General features: G+C 41.6%; 1 protein-coding gene across 1 annotated transcript; it reads left to right on the top strand.

Moving 5' to 3' along the window:
* Nucleotides 1-6,527: 6,527 nt before the first annotated feature.
* LOC148553849 (uncharacterized) lies at nt 6,528-7,913 on the top strand. Its single transcript, XM_088494897.1, has 2 exons — nt 6,528-6,848; nt 7,224-7,913. The coding sequence occupies exons 1-2, from the start codon at nt 6,528-6,530 to the stop codon at nt 7,911-7,913; spliced, it is 1,011 nt and encodes a 336-aa protein (XP_088351023.1).
* The last annotated feature ends 4,245 nt before the right edge of the window (nt 7,914-12,158 follow it).

The raw sequence follows: 12,158 nt of genomic DNA, 5'->3' as shown, positions 1-12,158 counted from the left end.
GCCTTTGTCAGAGATCCTGAAAATAGAAATTATGGATACATAATATTAAGCAAAGAAGAGGAATGAAAAGCAAGTATATAAATAACAAACAGAAAACCAGAAACAGAAGGTTATTGAGGTACATTCATGAAGTGAGCCAAAGAAATAAATTTTGTGGAATGCAAGAAAAATAGAATTCAGACATCAATCAGAAACACAAACAAAGAATTCATGCAATGATAGTAATGATGCTTGTTTGTTAAGAAACAATAATTATCACGCCCAAAAGAATATAAAAGAGTTCGTTTGAAAAACTAAAAGAAAAGTCAGAAAGTCAATTAAGTCAAAAGTTAGAAAGCTGGGTTAGAAATTAGTGGCATGATAATTACTGAACTTAACCAAAAATAGGATAAAAATTTTTTTGAAAACAAGCATGCTCACATTCATGAAGACGATTCAAGTCATTGATGATGAAATATGTTATGCACTATAAACGCAAAAAGGGGTGAGATCATCATCAATGAAGTTGGTAACTAAATTTGTAAAAATTGGTGTAAAAGAAGTGAAATATGCACTTGGTATAACCAAAAGAGGGTTGAAAACAATTTCTATTTTAAAAGGTTTACACCAGTAGAAAGCACCAATTATTACAAACATAAGAACCTCAATTAAAAGGAAACAAGTTCAAGTCAAATGGTAAAATTACGGAAATAACTTCATTGGTTAAAGAAGGTGGAAATTGAACTTGAACCAAAAAGCTAAAAAGGTTTTGACTTAAACTTGAAAGGTTGAAAGCACAGAAGGTTCGCATTGACTTGGTTAACCAAGGCCCTATTTGACACAAAAATCCGTCAAATAGTTCCTTGATTCTGTCAATCACAAATGCTCGTGAAAGGGAACTAAAAGAAATGCGAAAATGCTGACCGAATGAATCATGAATTGAACTTGGTCATAATAAAATGTACCAAGGTAAAACAACACCAAATTCAATTCATAATTTGCACTTAATAGCATAAAAATTTTTTAAAATTTCGGCAGCATCTCGGCAGTAAATTGGACATTCCCAGATAAAAACAAGCAGCAAAACTCAACCTATATGAATTCAAAACAATTCAGAGAAAATCATCAACCATAATTTCATATGGACTAAGGTGCATATTCAAAAATGAGTAGAAATTTCAATCCATATGAGCTTAGGATAGATTTAAATAAGAGCTAAACACAATAAACTCATATGAATTGGCATTATTAGTAGAACATCATCAAACAACAAGTAGTACCCAAAATTAGCAACAACAGCAACATGTAAAATATCACAGAATATCAACATCATCATCACTCAACAAAGCAAACAAAAATCAGCCATTCCTGACAGCATCAGTAGCACAAATCAGACCTAAATCCACTAACCAAAATCTTAAAACTACCTAACCACATGCAATCTAAGCTAACCTAATCAAACAGAGACTTAATCAACTAATACTAACATGGAAATTAATTAAAATAAAAACAAAAATAGAAACAGAAATTGAACCAGAGGGAACTGGAACCTAGGAGAGTGAACAGAAGCGGAAAAGGATACGAAATAGAGATGGAAGGGAGAGAATAGCGGTTCCGAACAATGCTGCCACAGAAGCGACTATGGTGGCCCGCGGTGATGATAGAAGTACAAAGCCACTGAACAGAGGGAGCAGTGCTTGGAGGATCAAGGAATGTGGCGAACTTGAATAGAGAAGAGAAGTGAGAAGGGTAGTAGCGGCGGTCAGAAAGGACGCCAGCGGCGAAGGCTTGGCTGCGGCGGTTGTGATGGTTGCAGAATAGAGGGGCGGTCGAGAAAGGGAGATAGAGAGGGAAGAAGAAAGAAGAGGAGAAAAGGGAAGAGGAAGGGTGGTCGGCGACAGTCTAGGGTCGCCGGACTAGTGCGGGCGGTGGTGGCTGCGGAGGTCAGGGGGTGGCAGTGGCGTTCCTGGTTCTTGGAGGCAGAAGAGAAAGAGTTATGTGAATTGGCTAGGGTTCATGCGTCAGGGGTGTTAGTGGATTCAACTCCATGCGTACGCATCGTTCACGCGTGAGCGTCGAAGGAGGAAAAGAGGGTATGATGCGTACGCATCGTCGGCGTGCACGCGTGAGGGGAGAGAAAGGAGCATGACGCGTACGCGTCAATCACGCGTACGCGTGGGGCCCAATTGTTATAAACGCACAAATTTAGCGCCCCTTTTGTGCAACTCTGGATTTTGTATGGAGCAGGCGCAACAGCATATCGACGTGTACGCGTCGCTTACGCATGCACGTGGAATGCAAGAAACATAAGGTGACATGTAAGCGTCAAGCATGCGCACGCATGAGCTGTGATTTATTTTTTTTTTTTAGAAACACCACAACAGAACTTAAAATTCTCTTAATATTATGTACAACTCCAAATCAACCAAAATGCAAATTAGCAATATTTTTGAGTTTTTGAGGATTTTTCACAAAATTTGAGAAAACTTGCAATTCAAACAAAAACTCAAATTCAAAGAATCATCCGTATTCGAAGCATAAAACCAACAAACAACCTAGCAACCAAAACAAAATATACAAAATAATAAAAGGAAAGAATTACCTAACCGTGGCAACTCAATTCATTAATTGATTATATCTACAAGAGAAATGGAAAGAGTTTACTATGGTGGGGTGTCTCCCACCTAGCACATTTATTTAAAGTCCTTAAGTTGGACAATTGGGAGGCTCCTATCAAGGAGGCTTGTGCTTAAACTCATCCTTCCACCAATATTTGGACTTCAAGTGGTTGCCAGAATTTTCCAACCAAGTGCACCAACTTTTGGTGGAGTTTTCCACAAGCTTGGAGTTTCCACAATTGATCCTCATGTATGTCAGGATCCCAAATCTTGTTTCTACACCCATCTTCTAATTGATCGTCATTATTCCACTCGGGTGGCAAGCACATGAAATTCTCCTTTAGGCACCAAATTCTCCTCCTAGATCTTCTCAAATGAGTATTATGCCACTATTTGCACTTAGAACTTGAAAACTCAACCATAGTGAACATTAAATTGCGGTACCGACCACTAGCCAACTTTCTCTTACTTCCCATTTCATAGAGAGCTCTAAGTTGACCATCAGTTTCAAGCAAGCCATATTCAAGTGGGATGATAAAACTTTGAGATAAGAGGTTTACCCACTTGTATGATGTAAGGAATGATGGTGATTTAGGAAGGGGGGCCTCCCCACACTTTGACAATGCAAGGTCCACTACCTTGTGCTCTTCTTTAAATTCCTCCACTTCTTGACAAGTATCTTCAATTCTAATTCCTTGTCCACCAACTTCTTCTACACATTCCTCATTGCCTAAATCATGTGTCGGAGGTTGTGTATTAGTCTCTGCAACATCAAATTCACAACACAATGAGGGTGATTCGACAATCTCCAATAACACATTGGCTGGTGCAGAATCATCTTCAATAACAAGACTTGTTACTTGCTCAACTTCTTCCAATCCTTCGTTACTTAACATATACCTTGGAGGTTGCACATCCTCCTTAGCATCGCTTTCTAGTCCAATGGAAGGGGGCTCAACAAAATCATCAAGGGGGTTGATCAATGTAGACAAAAAATCACTAATGATGGAATCCACTTCTTAATCAATTTCCCTCAACTCTTTATCCACTTCCTTAACATCAATGACCTCAACTTCCTCCTCTTGTTGCACTTCTTACTTTAACTCCTCTTCTTCACCTTGAAGCTCCAAATTCTCCTTCTCATTATGCTCCTCAACCAATCCTCCACATTTAACAATAAGAGTATCTTGGATAGTTTAGCACAATGATGCCAATTGGATTATCACTTTGGATAAAGTAGCCATGGCTTCCCCTTACTTTTGGCAATGAATTAGAAGTTCTTATTGTTCTTGCATAAGGGGTTGGAGAGATTCGTCCAATAAAGGTGGTGGTGCAAGAGAGGGTTCATTGTTTGAGGAAAAGGTATTATAGTTGGAAGGTGGTTCATCTTGGTGAAAGTATGAAGGTGGTGTGTATGAAATTGACGGTTCTTGGGAATATTGATGTTGGAATGGTGGTGGCTCTAAGTATGGCTCATATGGTTGTTGGTATGGTGGATGTGGGTTAGGATCGTATGGAGGTGAATGGTGGTAGGGGGTTGTGAGTATGGTGGTTCAAGACTATGTTGAGGAGAAGGTTCATAGGCATATGGTGATTACAGTTGACAACCACAATGAGGGTCACCACATCCATTAGATTGGTAAGCATTAGGAGTTGGATTATACCCATAAGAAACTAGAGGAGGTTGTTGCCAAGAAGGTTGTCTATATGCTCAGGGCTCCTTCCACCTTTGATTTTCAATTCCTTGGTGCATGTTGTCATTGTAGCTTCCATTCCCTACAACATAGTTAGAACCAAACTCATACCCAAAGTGGTGAGAATTCATGGTGAAAATGAAAACTCAAAAACAAAATCTAATAAGAAACAAAGAAAACAAACTCCTAAACCAAAACTAGCAAACAAACAAAAAGCAAACTATTCACAATACAACATATATACAATAACCAATAACAAGCACACATTGCAATTCCCCGGCAACGGTGCCAAAAACTTGATGTAAGAAAGTTGTTGGTAACAAATTTCTCAATGAAATCTCATTGTAAGTATAGTTCTAAACCAACAAACAATCCTCCATCAGAGTTTACTTTTTGGTTATCACAAGTCCAACCCAATAAAAGTAACCGAGAGTATTAGTCTCGAGTCGTCTTCTCAAGAAATTGCAGTGAAGTATGCATATTATTGGTTATGGTATCCAAGGGGTTAGGTTGGTAAAAAGGGGCAAGAAAATAAACAGCAAAAAAATAAAGCAACAACTCAAGAAACAAGTAATAAACGGAGACAATCATGGCAAGGATTGAGAATTAAGGCTTTCTATCCTATTCACTAATCATAACAATAATTAACAAAAATTTATCCTATTTAGTCAACTCCAACAATGGAAGAAAGTACAATGTTATCTTCACACGAGAGAAAGTCAAATAAGACTAGTTAATTTCAATCCAAAAATCCTAATCAACTTACTAATTGAATTAGCAAGAGATTAGAGTCAATGGAAATAATATTAACTAACAACTCTAGATCACTAATCTAAATTGGGTATTAATGACTCAAGATTGTCCAATTTCTCTTTCCAACCCAAGAATGCTCAAAAAGCTACTCTAACATCCAACCAAGCATTTTGTCAAACACTTGGAAGGCATAAAAAAAAGCATCATAAATTGTAAGAAATAATAAAATCTACTACTACCCAATTGCAAAGAAACAATAATAACAACTCAAATCAACAATAAAAGAACATCAAACATCAAATTTCATTAAAGGAAAATCCAAATCCAACAAGAGTTCATCAACATAAAAGAGGCATAAAAGAGAAATTAACAAGAAAAAACTAGAGAATTGAACTACTAGAGCACGAAAATGTAAAAGAAACAAGATGAAAACAAGAATTTAAACCTATATCTAAGATGAAAATTAACCCAAGAACCCTAATTCTAAAGAGAAGAGGGAGCTTCTCTCTCTAGGAAACTAAACTACATGATGCTAACCTAAAACTAATTGCTCCCCCCTTTGTCCAATCTTCAATTCTGCATGAAATAGTCTCTGGAATCAGTTGGATTTGAGCCTGGGAAGCTCGGAAATCGCCCCCAGCGTTTTCACTTTAATGAGGTCACGTGCCTGCTGTGACGCGTACCCATAGGTCATGCGTACGCATTGTCTGGCATTTTCCTTGTCACGCGTACGCGATGCCTGGACGACCTCCTCTTCACGCGTGCACATCAGTCATGCGTGCACATCGCTCTAAATGCTCTAAATCCTTGTTTGTCCATGAATTCTCCATTTTGCATGCTTTTCCTTCACTTCTTCCATCCAATACTTGCCTTATGAATCTGAAATCACTCAACAAACATATCAAGGCATCGAATGGAATTAAGGTGAATTAAATTTAGCTATTTTAAGGCCTAAAAAGCATATTTTCACACTTAAGCACAAATTTCATTGAATAAATGTGAGAAAAGTTGATAAAATCTCCCAAATTAAGCACAAGATAAGTCACAAAATTGGAATTTATCAAGTACACACTAATCAACCTATGAAACACATCCTGCAGAAAACGGACTTGGCCGGTCGAATTCTACAATGGGTAGTTGAGCTGTCTGAGTTCGATCTCAAATACGAATCTTGGATAGCCATAAAAAATCCCAGTATCTAGCCGACTTCATCGCCGAATATACCGACACCCCGGGAACTCCCATCTCGTGGAACCTGTATCTCAACGGCTCGTCAAACAAAGCCGAAAGTGACCAAGGAACCCAGATAGAACTATCTCTCAAGTTCGAGTTCCCTGTGTCAAATAACTAAGTGGAATATGAAGCCCTCTTGGCTGGCTTAAAACTGGCCAAAAAGGTTAGGGTCCAGAAGCTCACCATCTTCAATGACTCACAAGTCATCACTTCACAAATCAAAGGATATTACCAAGCAAAAGACCCCACTATGAAGAAATACCTAGACAAAACCAAGGAGCAGCTCGAGGATTTCGGCGGATATGAGATCCGACACATACCCCGGGAACAAAATGCCCGAGCTGATGCACTCTCAAAACTGGCCAACACTAAGCCGGGGAGCAACAACAGAAGCCTTATCCAAGAAATCTTGCAGCACCCATCAACCTCAAGGGAAGAAAAGGTGTTAAGCATATCGGACCAGGACCAAAGGTGGATGACCTCTATAATCAACTACCTCAAGTCTGAAACACTTCCTACGGAAAAGAAAGACGCAAAAAGGCTCGTACGGGAAGCACAGCATTACACGCTGGTACACGACGTCTTGTACATAAGAGGAGTCTCAACACCCCTCCTAAAGTGCGTACCGACCTCTGCCACAAAGGAGGTCCTGGAAGACGTTCACAGTGACATGTGCGGCAATCACCTCGGAGCTCGGGCACTCTCTAAGAAAGTGATCCGAGCCGGCTTTTATTGGCTGAACCTACAAAAGGAGGCGGCCGAATTCGTCAAAACATGCCCTCCATGCCAGAAACACGCCAACTTTTACATAGCCTTATCTGAAGAGCTCATTTGCGTCACCTCACCCTGGCCATTCGCAAAGTGGGGGATCGACCTCCTCGGACCATTTCTCCGAGGATCAGGACAAGTCAAATTCCTCATCGTAGGAATAGACTACTTCACAAAGTGGATCAAGGCAGAACCCCTGGCCACCGCCACCGACCAGAGAAGTCAGAAATTCTTATACAGAAATATTGTCATAAGGTTTAGAATCCCCTACTCTATCACCACGGACAATGGGACTCAGTTCACTGATACAGGCTTCAAAAACCTGGTAGCCGATCTGAAAATCAAGCACCAGTTCACCTCGGTAGAACACCTACAAGCTAACAGACATGCTGAGGCCGCAAACAAGGTCATATTAGCCGGGACAAAATGCCAACTACAGGACGTAAAGGAAGCCTGGGCCGAGGAACTCCCCCAAGTTCCATGGGCATCTTGGACAACGCCGCACTCCACCACGGGTGAATCCCCCTTCCAACTTGCTTACGGAATGGAGGCAATGATTCCCGTTGAAGTAGATGAACGATCCCCCAGGGTAATCTTCTACAATGAGGAAATCAACTCCCAAGCACAAAAGGTAGAGCTCGACCTGCTCCCAAAAGTCCGAGAAAAAGCTTTGATTAGGGAGGAGGCCCTGAAGTGTCGAATGGCACTAAGGTATAACCGAAAGGTAATCCAACAGACGTTCACTACCAATGACCTTATCCTGATCCGAAATGACATCGGAGCAGGTAGGTCGGGAGAAGGAAAGCTAGCCGCCAACTGGAAAGAACCATACCAGATCATAGAAGTACTAGAAAAAAGGTTACTATAAGGTGGCCGACCTCCAAGGGCGGGAGCTCTTGAGGTCTTGGCACGCCTGTAACCTGAGAAGGTACTATAGCTAGAAAGGCCTCGAGCCAAGGTGTACTCTTTTTCCCAACAAAGGGTTTTTTAGCGAGACACCAGGCCGAGACCTAAAGGCAGCCCGACTCACACGATAAATATGTGTGTATAGAAACTTATTTACATTTTACTTCAATTCATTACATTTTACTTTAATAAGCTCCACCATTCCTTGAAAAATTTCCTACCAAGGCGCATTAATTTATGCTCGAAAAAACACAAAAATCACCATCCGACCAGAAAAGAGCGGCAAGGTGAAGCGACGAGGTTCAAATTAATGTGAGAAGTTATAGAAGCAACTCGCATAAAGCGACCCAACAAGGTCGGATGAAAAAGGAGTTGCAGAAATAACTTGAAGCCCGACAGAGAAGTCGGACCATCAAAAGGATCACTAAAAAAGGAATAGCGCCCACCCAACCACACAAAGGTCGGACTCTGAAGTAGAAGTTCAAAACCTACTCCCAAAAGTTGCTTGGCTAAAAGGTAGAAGTTCGAAAGGAACACTACTTAAAATGCAGAAAGCAACTACAAGCCCAGCTATAAAAGGCTCAAAGGTCGCCCAAACAACAACTAAAAGGTAGAAAGCTCGGAAAAAACACTACCTGGGAAAGTTGATCGAACACGACTAAGGGCCCAATATGCCAACATTAGCTAGAAAGTTTCCAAAAGGCAACTAAAAAGCAAACCGAATCAATCAACATGCAAGCAGGACAGCTTGGATACTACCTAAAAAGCTATAAAAATTGGCTGAAACATAAGATCCAAAAATCCGGAGAGACTCGATTCGTATCAAAAAGGTAAAAGTTCGTCATGAACATTACTTAAGGAAGGCCGGCTGAACTACAAAGTAGCCAAAATAGTTCAAGTTAAACATTAAATTTTTTTTTAGTTGTCCGGGGAAACTAGTGTTTTAACTACCGCCACAAGTCAGAAAAGGCCTACAAATCATTCTAAACAAAATATTTAAAGACCCACAGACTGGGCCACATCAAAATACTATACAAAATAAAAAAGTTCATAAGCAAAGATCACAGAGAGTCAAGCTTCTCGCTGGTCACTGCATCAGTAGGAGAAGGAGGGATCATAGATATCGGAACTGCACCAACGGTTCCGTCAGCCTGGTTCAAGATCTCCATGTCAGGATCAACCACAGGTCGGGGAACCTCGGCAGAGGAAGCCGGGGGAGCCTTCGCCTGAAGCTCATGAACAGGGACCTCATCCTCATCCTCATCCATGGCAGGGATGATCTTCCCATCTAAAACTACATTATCCATGCTGAATAAGGTGAGGTCGAGATCGGGGGCCAGAACCCGGACCTGGTCCTTCAGGTTCTCATACATCTGAGCCATCCCACTCACCACTTGACCTTGCAACACGGCAAAATCATCATGTGCCGATTAAAGTCTCTCCTTCACATCCAAAAGTTCACCATAAGCCCAAGTATAGCTCTCCTTGGCCATCTTCGCCATCTTCTCTGCCAGCTTGGAAGCGGCCTCCGCCTTAGTAGCTCGGGCCTTCTCCTTCTCCAATGAGGACTCTAAAGCAGTAACCCTCTCCTCCAGTTTAGCCTTCAGCCCGCTAACTCTTTCGAACTTAGCCTTGGCACTACCCAGAAAAGAACTGGTGGTATTAAGAGGAGACTTCTCAAACTCCCTCGCTAAAATGGCGTGCAGACCAACCATCTTAACACAACTGCGAGCCATACATTGAAAATACTTGCGGATAAATACGTCGTCAGTAGGAGCAGAGGCATAGGGCACAACATAATCCTCACTCCAGGCTAGACCATCAAAGTTTGCATCGGTAATATCAATCAAACCAGACGTCTTTCTACTTCTTAGGAGCAGGACCCGAAGGAGAAGAAGGAAGATGCTCCTCTAAAGGCGGATTAAGAGAAACCAAACGAACTTGAGGAGTGGCGATGACCTGTGACCGGCTTCTTTGGAGGAAGCTGAGAGGAGCCCTCCCCGGCCGCCTTCCTTTGGAGATTCTGGGCGGCCACAGTCTTCTTAGTCTTGCGTAAAACTTTCATGGAGTTAGAACCCGAAGCCATCTCTGAAAATAAAGAAAAAATAAACATCATTAGAAACGCAACAAAACAGATTCAAAAGTAGAGCAAGAGGTCGAATACTACTTAACTCGGACCGGAGAAGACTGGGATCCCCTAAGAACTTCTTCGTGTCCAAGTGAGGAGCCCGACCCCAATACTCCTCTAACACTCCCACGAAAGCACACTCCAGCTCATCTAGACTCTCTAGGGTATACTTAGGCACTACAGGGTTCTCTTGCCACCAAAGGGGAAAGGCAGGCTCTCATTCACATCTAAGAAAAAAGGATGGACATTCTCTACAGCTCAGATCTTAAAATAAAAATTCTTAAAGTCATGAAGTCATCGAAAATAGCAAACGCCTTCCTACCCTGGGTGGCCCTAAAAAAGATCCAAGAAGCCTTTTTCTTGGTCGCCCCAAACTTAGTAACCACAAACAGAAATAAGAAAAGTTGGATAGAAGGTCGGACACCTAACTCGCGACAAAGAAGCTGAAAGATCTTCATAAAAGCCCACGAGTTAGGATGGAGTTGAGTAGGGGCAAGGTTACAGGTCCAGAGGATATCAGTCTCAAAGGCAGTAAAGGGAAGGGTAATACCCAACTTGGTGAAAAAACAATCATAAACGTAAAAAAAGGAACGCTCGGAATGACTCAAAGAAGGGAAGCACACCCTCTCCTCGGGGTCGGGGGCAATCAGCTCATAGTTTTTTTCATCTTCCCTATTCTCACACACCTTGTGGAACCTCCTAAACTTCTCACAAAACTTCCAATCTACCACTGTCACACAACATAGAACTACAAAGTCTACCCAATCAGCCATACCAGGGGGGATCTTTGTAGACATCTCAACAAGATTCTTACGAGACATATACACTACACCTACAAACAGTGAAAACAAAGAAATGTCACCACAAGTAGCTCGGACAGAAATGAAGAAAGAAACCGGCAAAGGCAAAACAGCAAAGAAGAAGACACCAAAAAGGGCGCCCCAGCCTCGCAAACACCAGCATTGCGATACGGTGGCACCCTTTGGAGGCAACGTAAGCATAGAACAAACAAGCATATCAGCCTATAAACCCTAGCCACTCACCAGCAACAGTAAAAATCAAAGACTTTACAAAGCCTCACTATAAAGTTTGAAACAAAACCCAACAAACAAAATACCAACAGAAACAAGTATCATAGCAAAAAATTAAAACAACCATCAATAAAAAGGAGGAAAAAGGAAAGGAGGAACCAACCTGAAGAAAAAGAAGAAAAACAGGAAAGCAGACGGCGAGCTGCGAGACAGTCCCCACAGAAAGAACGGAATCCTCAGAGTCAACGAAAAAAGTGATCTTGGAGCACTGGACATTCAAAGAAAGAATGAAGGAAAAGCTTTCTTTCTGAATGAGGAAACAGGCGGAAGAAGGAAAAGTGAAAAATGAAGGCAACTCTAAGATTTTAAACATAGTGAGAGGAGGGAAAATCGAAACGGCAAAAGGAATAAAATCCCAATTAATGAGACTTAAAAGCGCTCGTGTAAAACCAAGAAGTTGTTTTGCTCGTGACTAGTGCAGCATTTAAAGCAAAACGCTTCGCGTCTTATAAAGGAATTAAAGATGCAGAATGACCCGAGAAAAATAACGACACCTGAGGCACGACCAACTGGAAGAATGCTTGAGCACGACCTCCCAAAAAGATATCGAGGCTCAGAATGAGCACGACCTCTCAAAAAGGCCGAAATTCAAGTAGGGGCACTGTTCATACCCCTCCCGAGCACAAGGTCTAGGCTTAAGAAACCAGAGCTCCGACCTCTTAGGATGGCCTAACCTACAGCCCGACTTCTCCTAAAGGAAGTCGAAAGGCCACAGAAAAGGCTCAGAGATGCCCAACTCGATGGAAGTCCACCGTCCCCTAGAACGTGGTGACCAAAGGATAAGATTTGACCAGCAAGAAAAAGATAAGATAAGATAAGAGGACTTATCTCCCTAAAAAAGGTCACCTGACTCTACTATAAATACATTGGAGCACCCAGGTATAAGTTATACTCCAATTCTATTAAAAACTTGCCTAAAGCCCATATTGACTTAAGTATCGGAGTCTCTTGTAGGTACCACCACCCTTCCCCCTAGTGATCAAGGACC

This window comes from Arachis ipaensis, chromosome B7 (genome assembly GCF_059453495.1).
Source record: "Arachis ipaensis isolate K30076 ecotype BB chromosome B7, ASM5945349v1, whole genome shotgun sequence".
Taxonomy (NCBI): domain Eukaryota; kingdom Viridiplantae; phylum Streptophyta; class Magnoliopsida; order Fabales; family Fabaceae; genus Arachis; species Arachis ipaensis.
The sequence above is the reverse complement of the archived record's forward strand: the minus strand, read 5'-3'. Positions and strand labels throughout refer to the sequence as shown.

Bases quoted from the DNA above. Each gene is read 5' to 3' on its own strand.
- LOC148553849 (XM_088494897.1), top strand. From the start codon at position 6,528: ATGAAGAAATACCTAGACAAAACCAAGGAGCAGCTCGAGGATTTCGGC. The intron at 6,849-7,223 runs GTACACGACGTC...TACTTCACAAAG, and splicing joins AAGCACAGCATTACACGCTG to TGGATCAAGGCAGAACCCCT.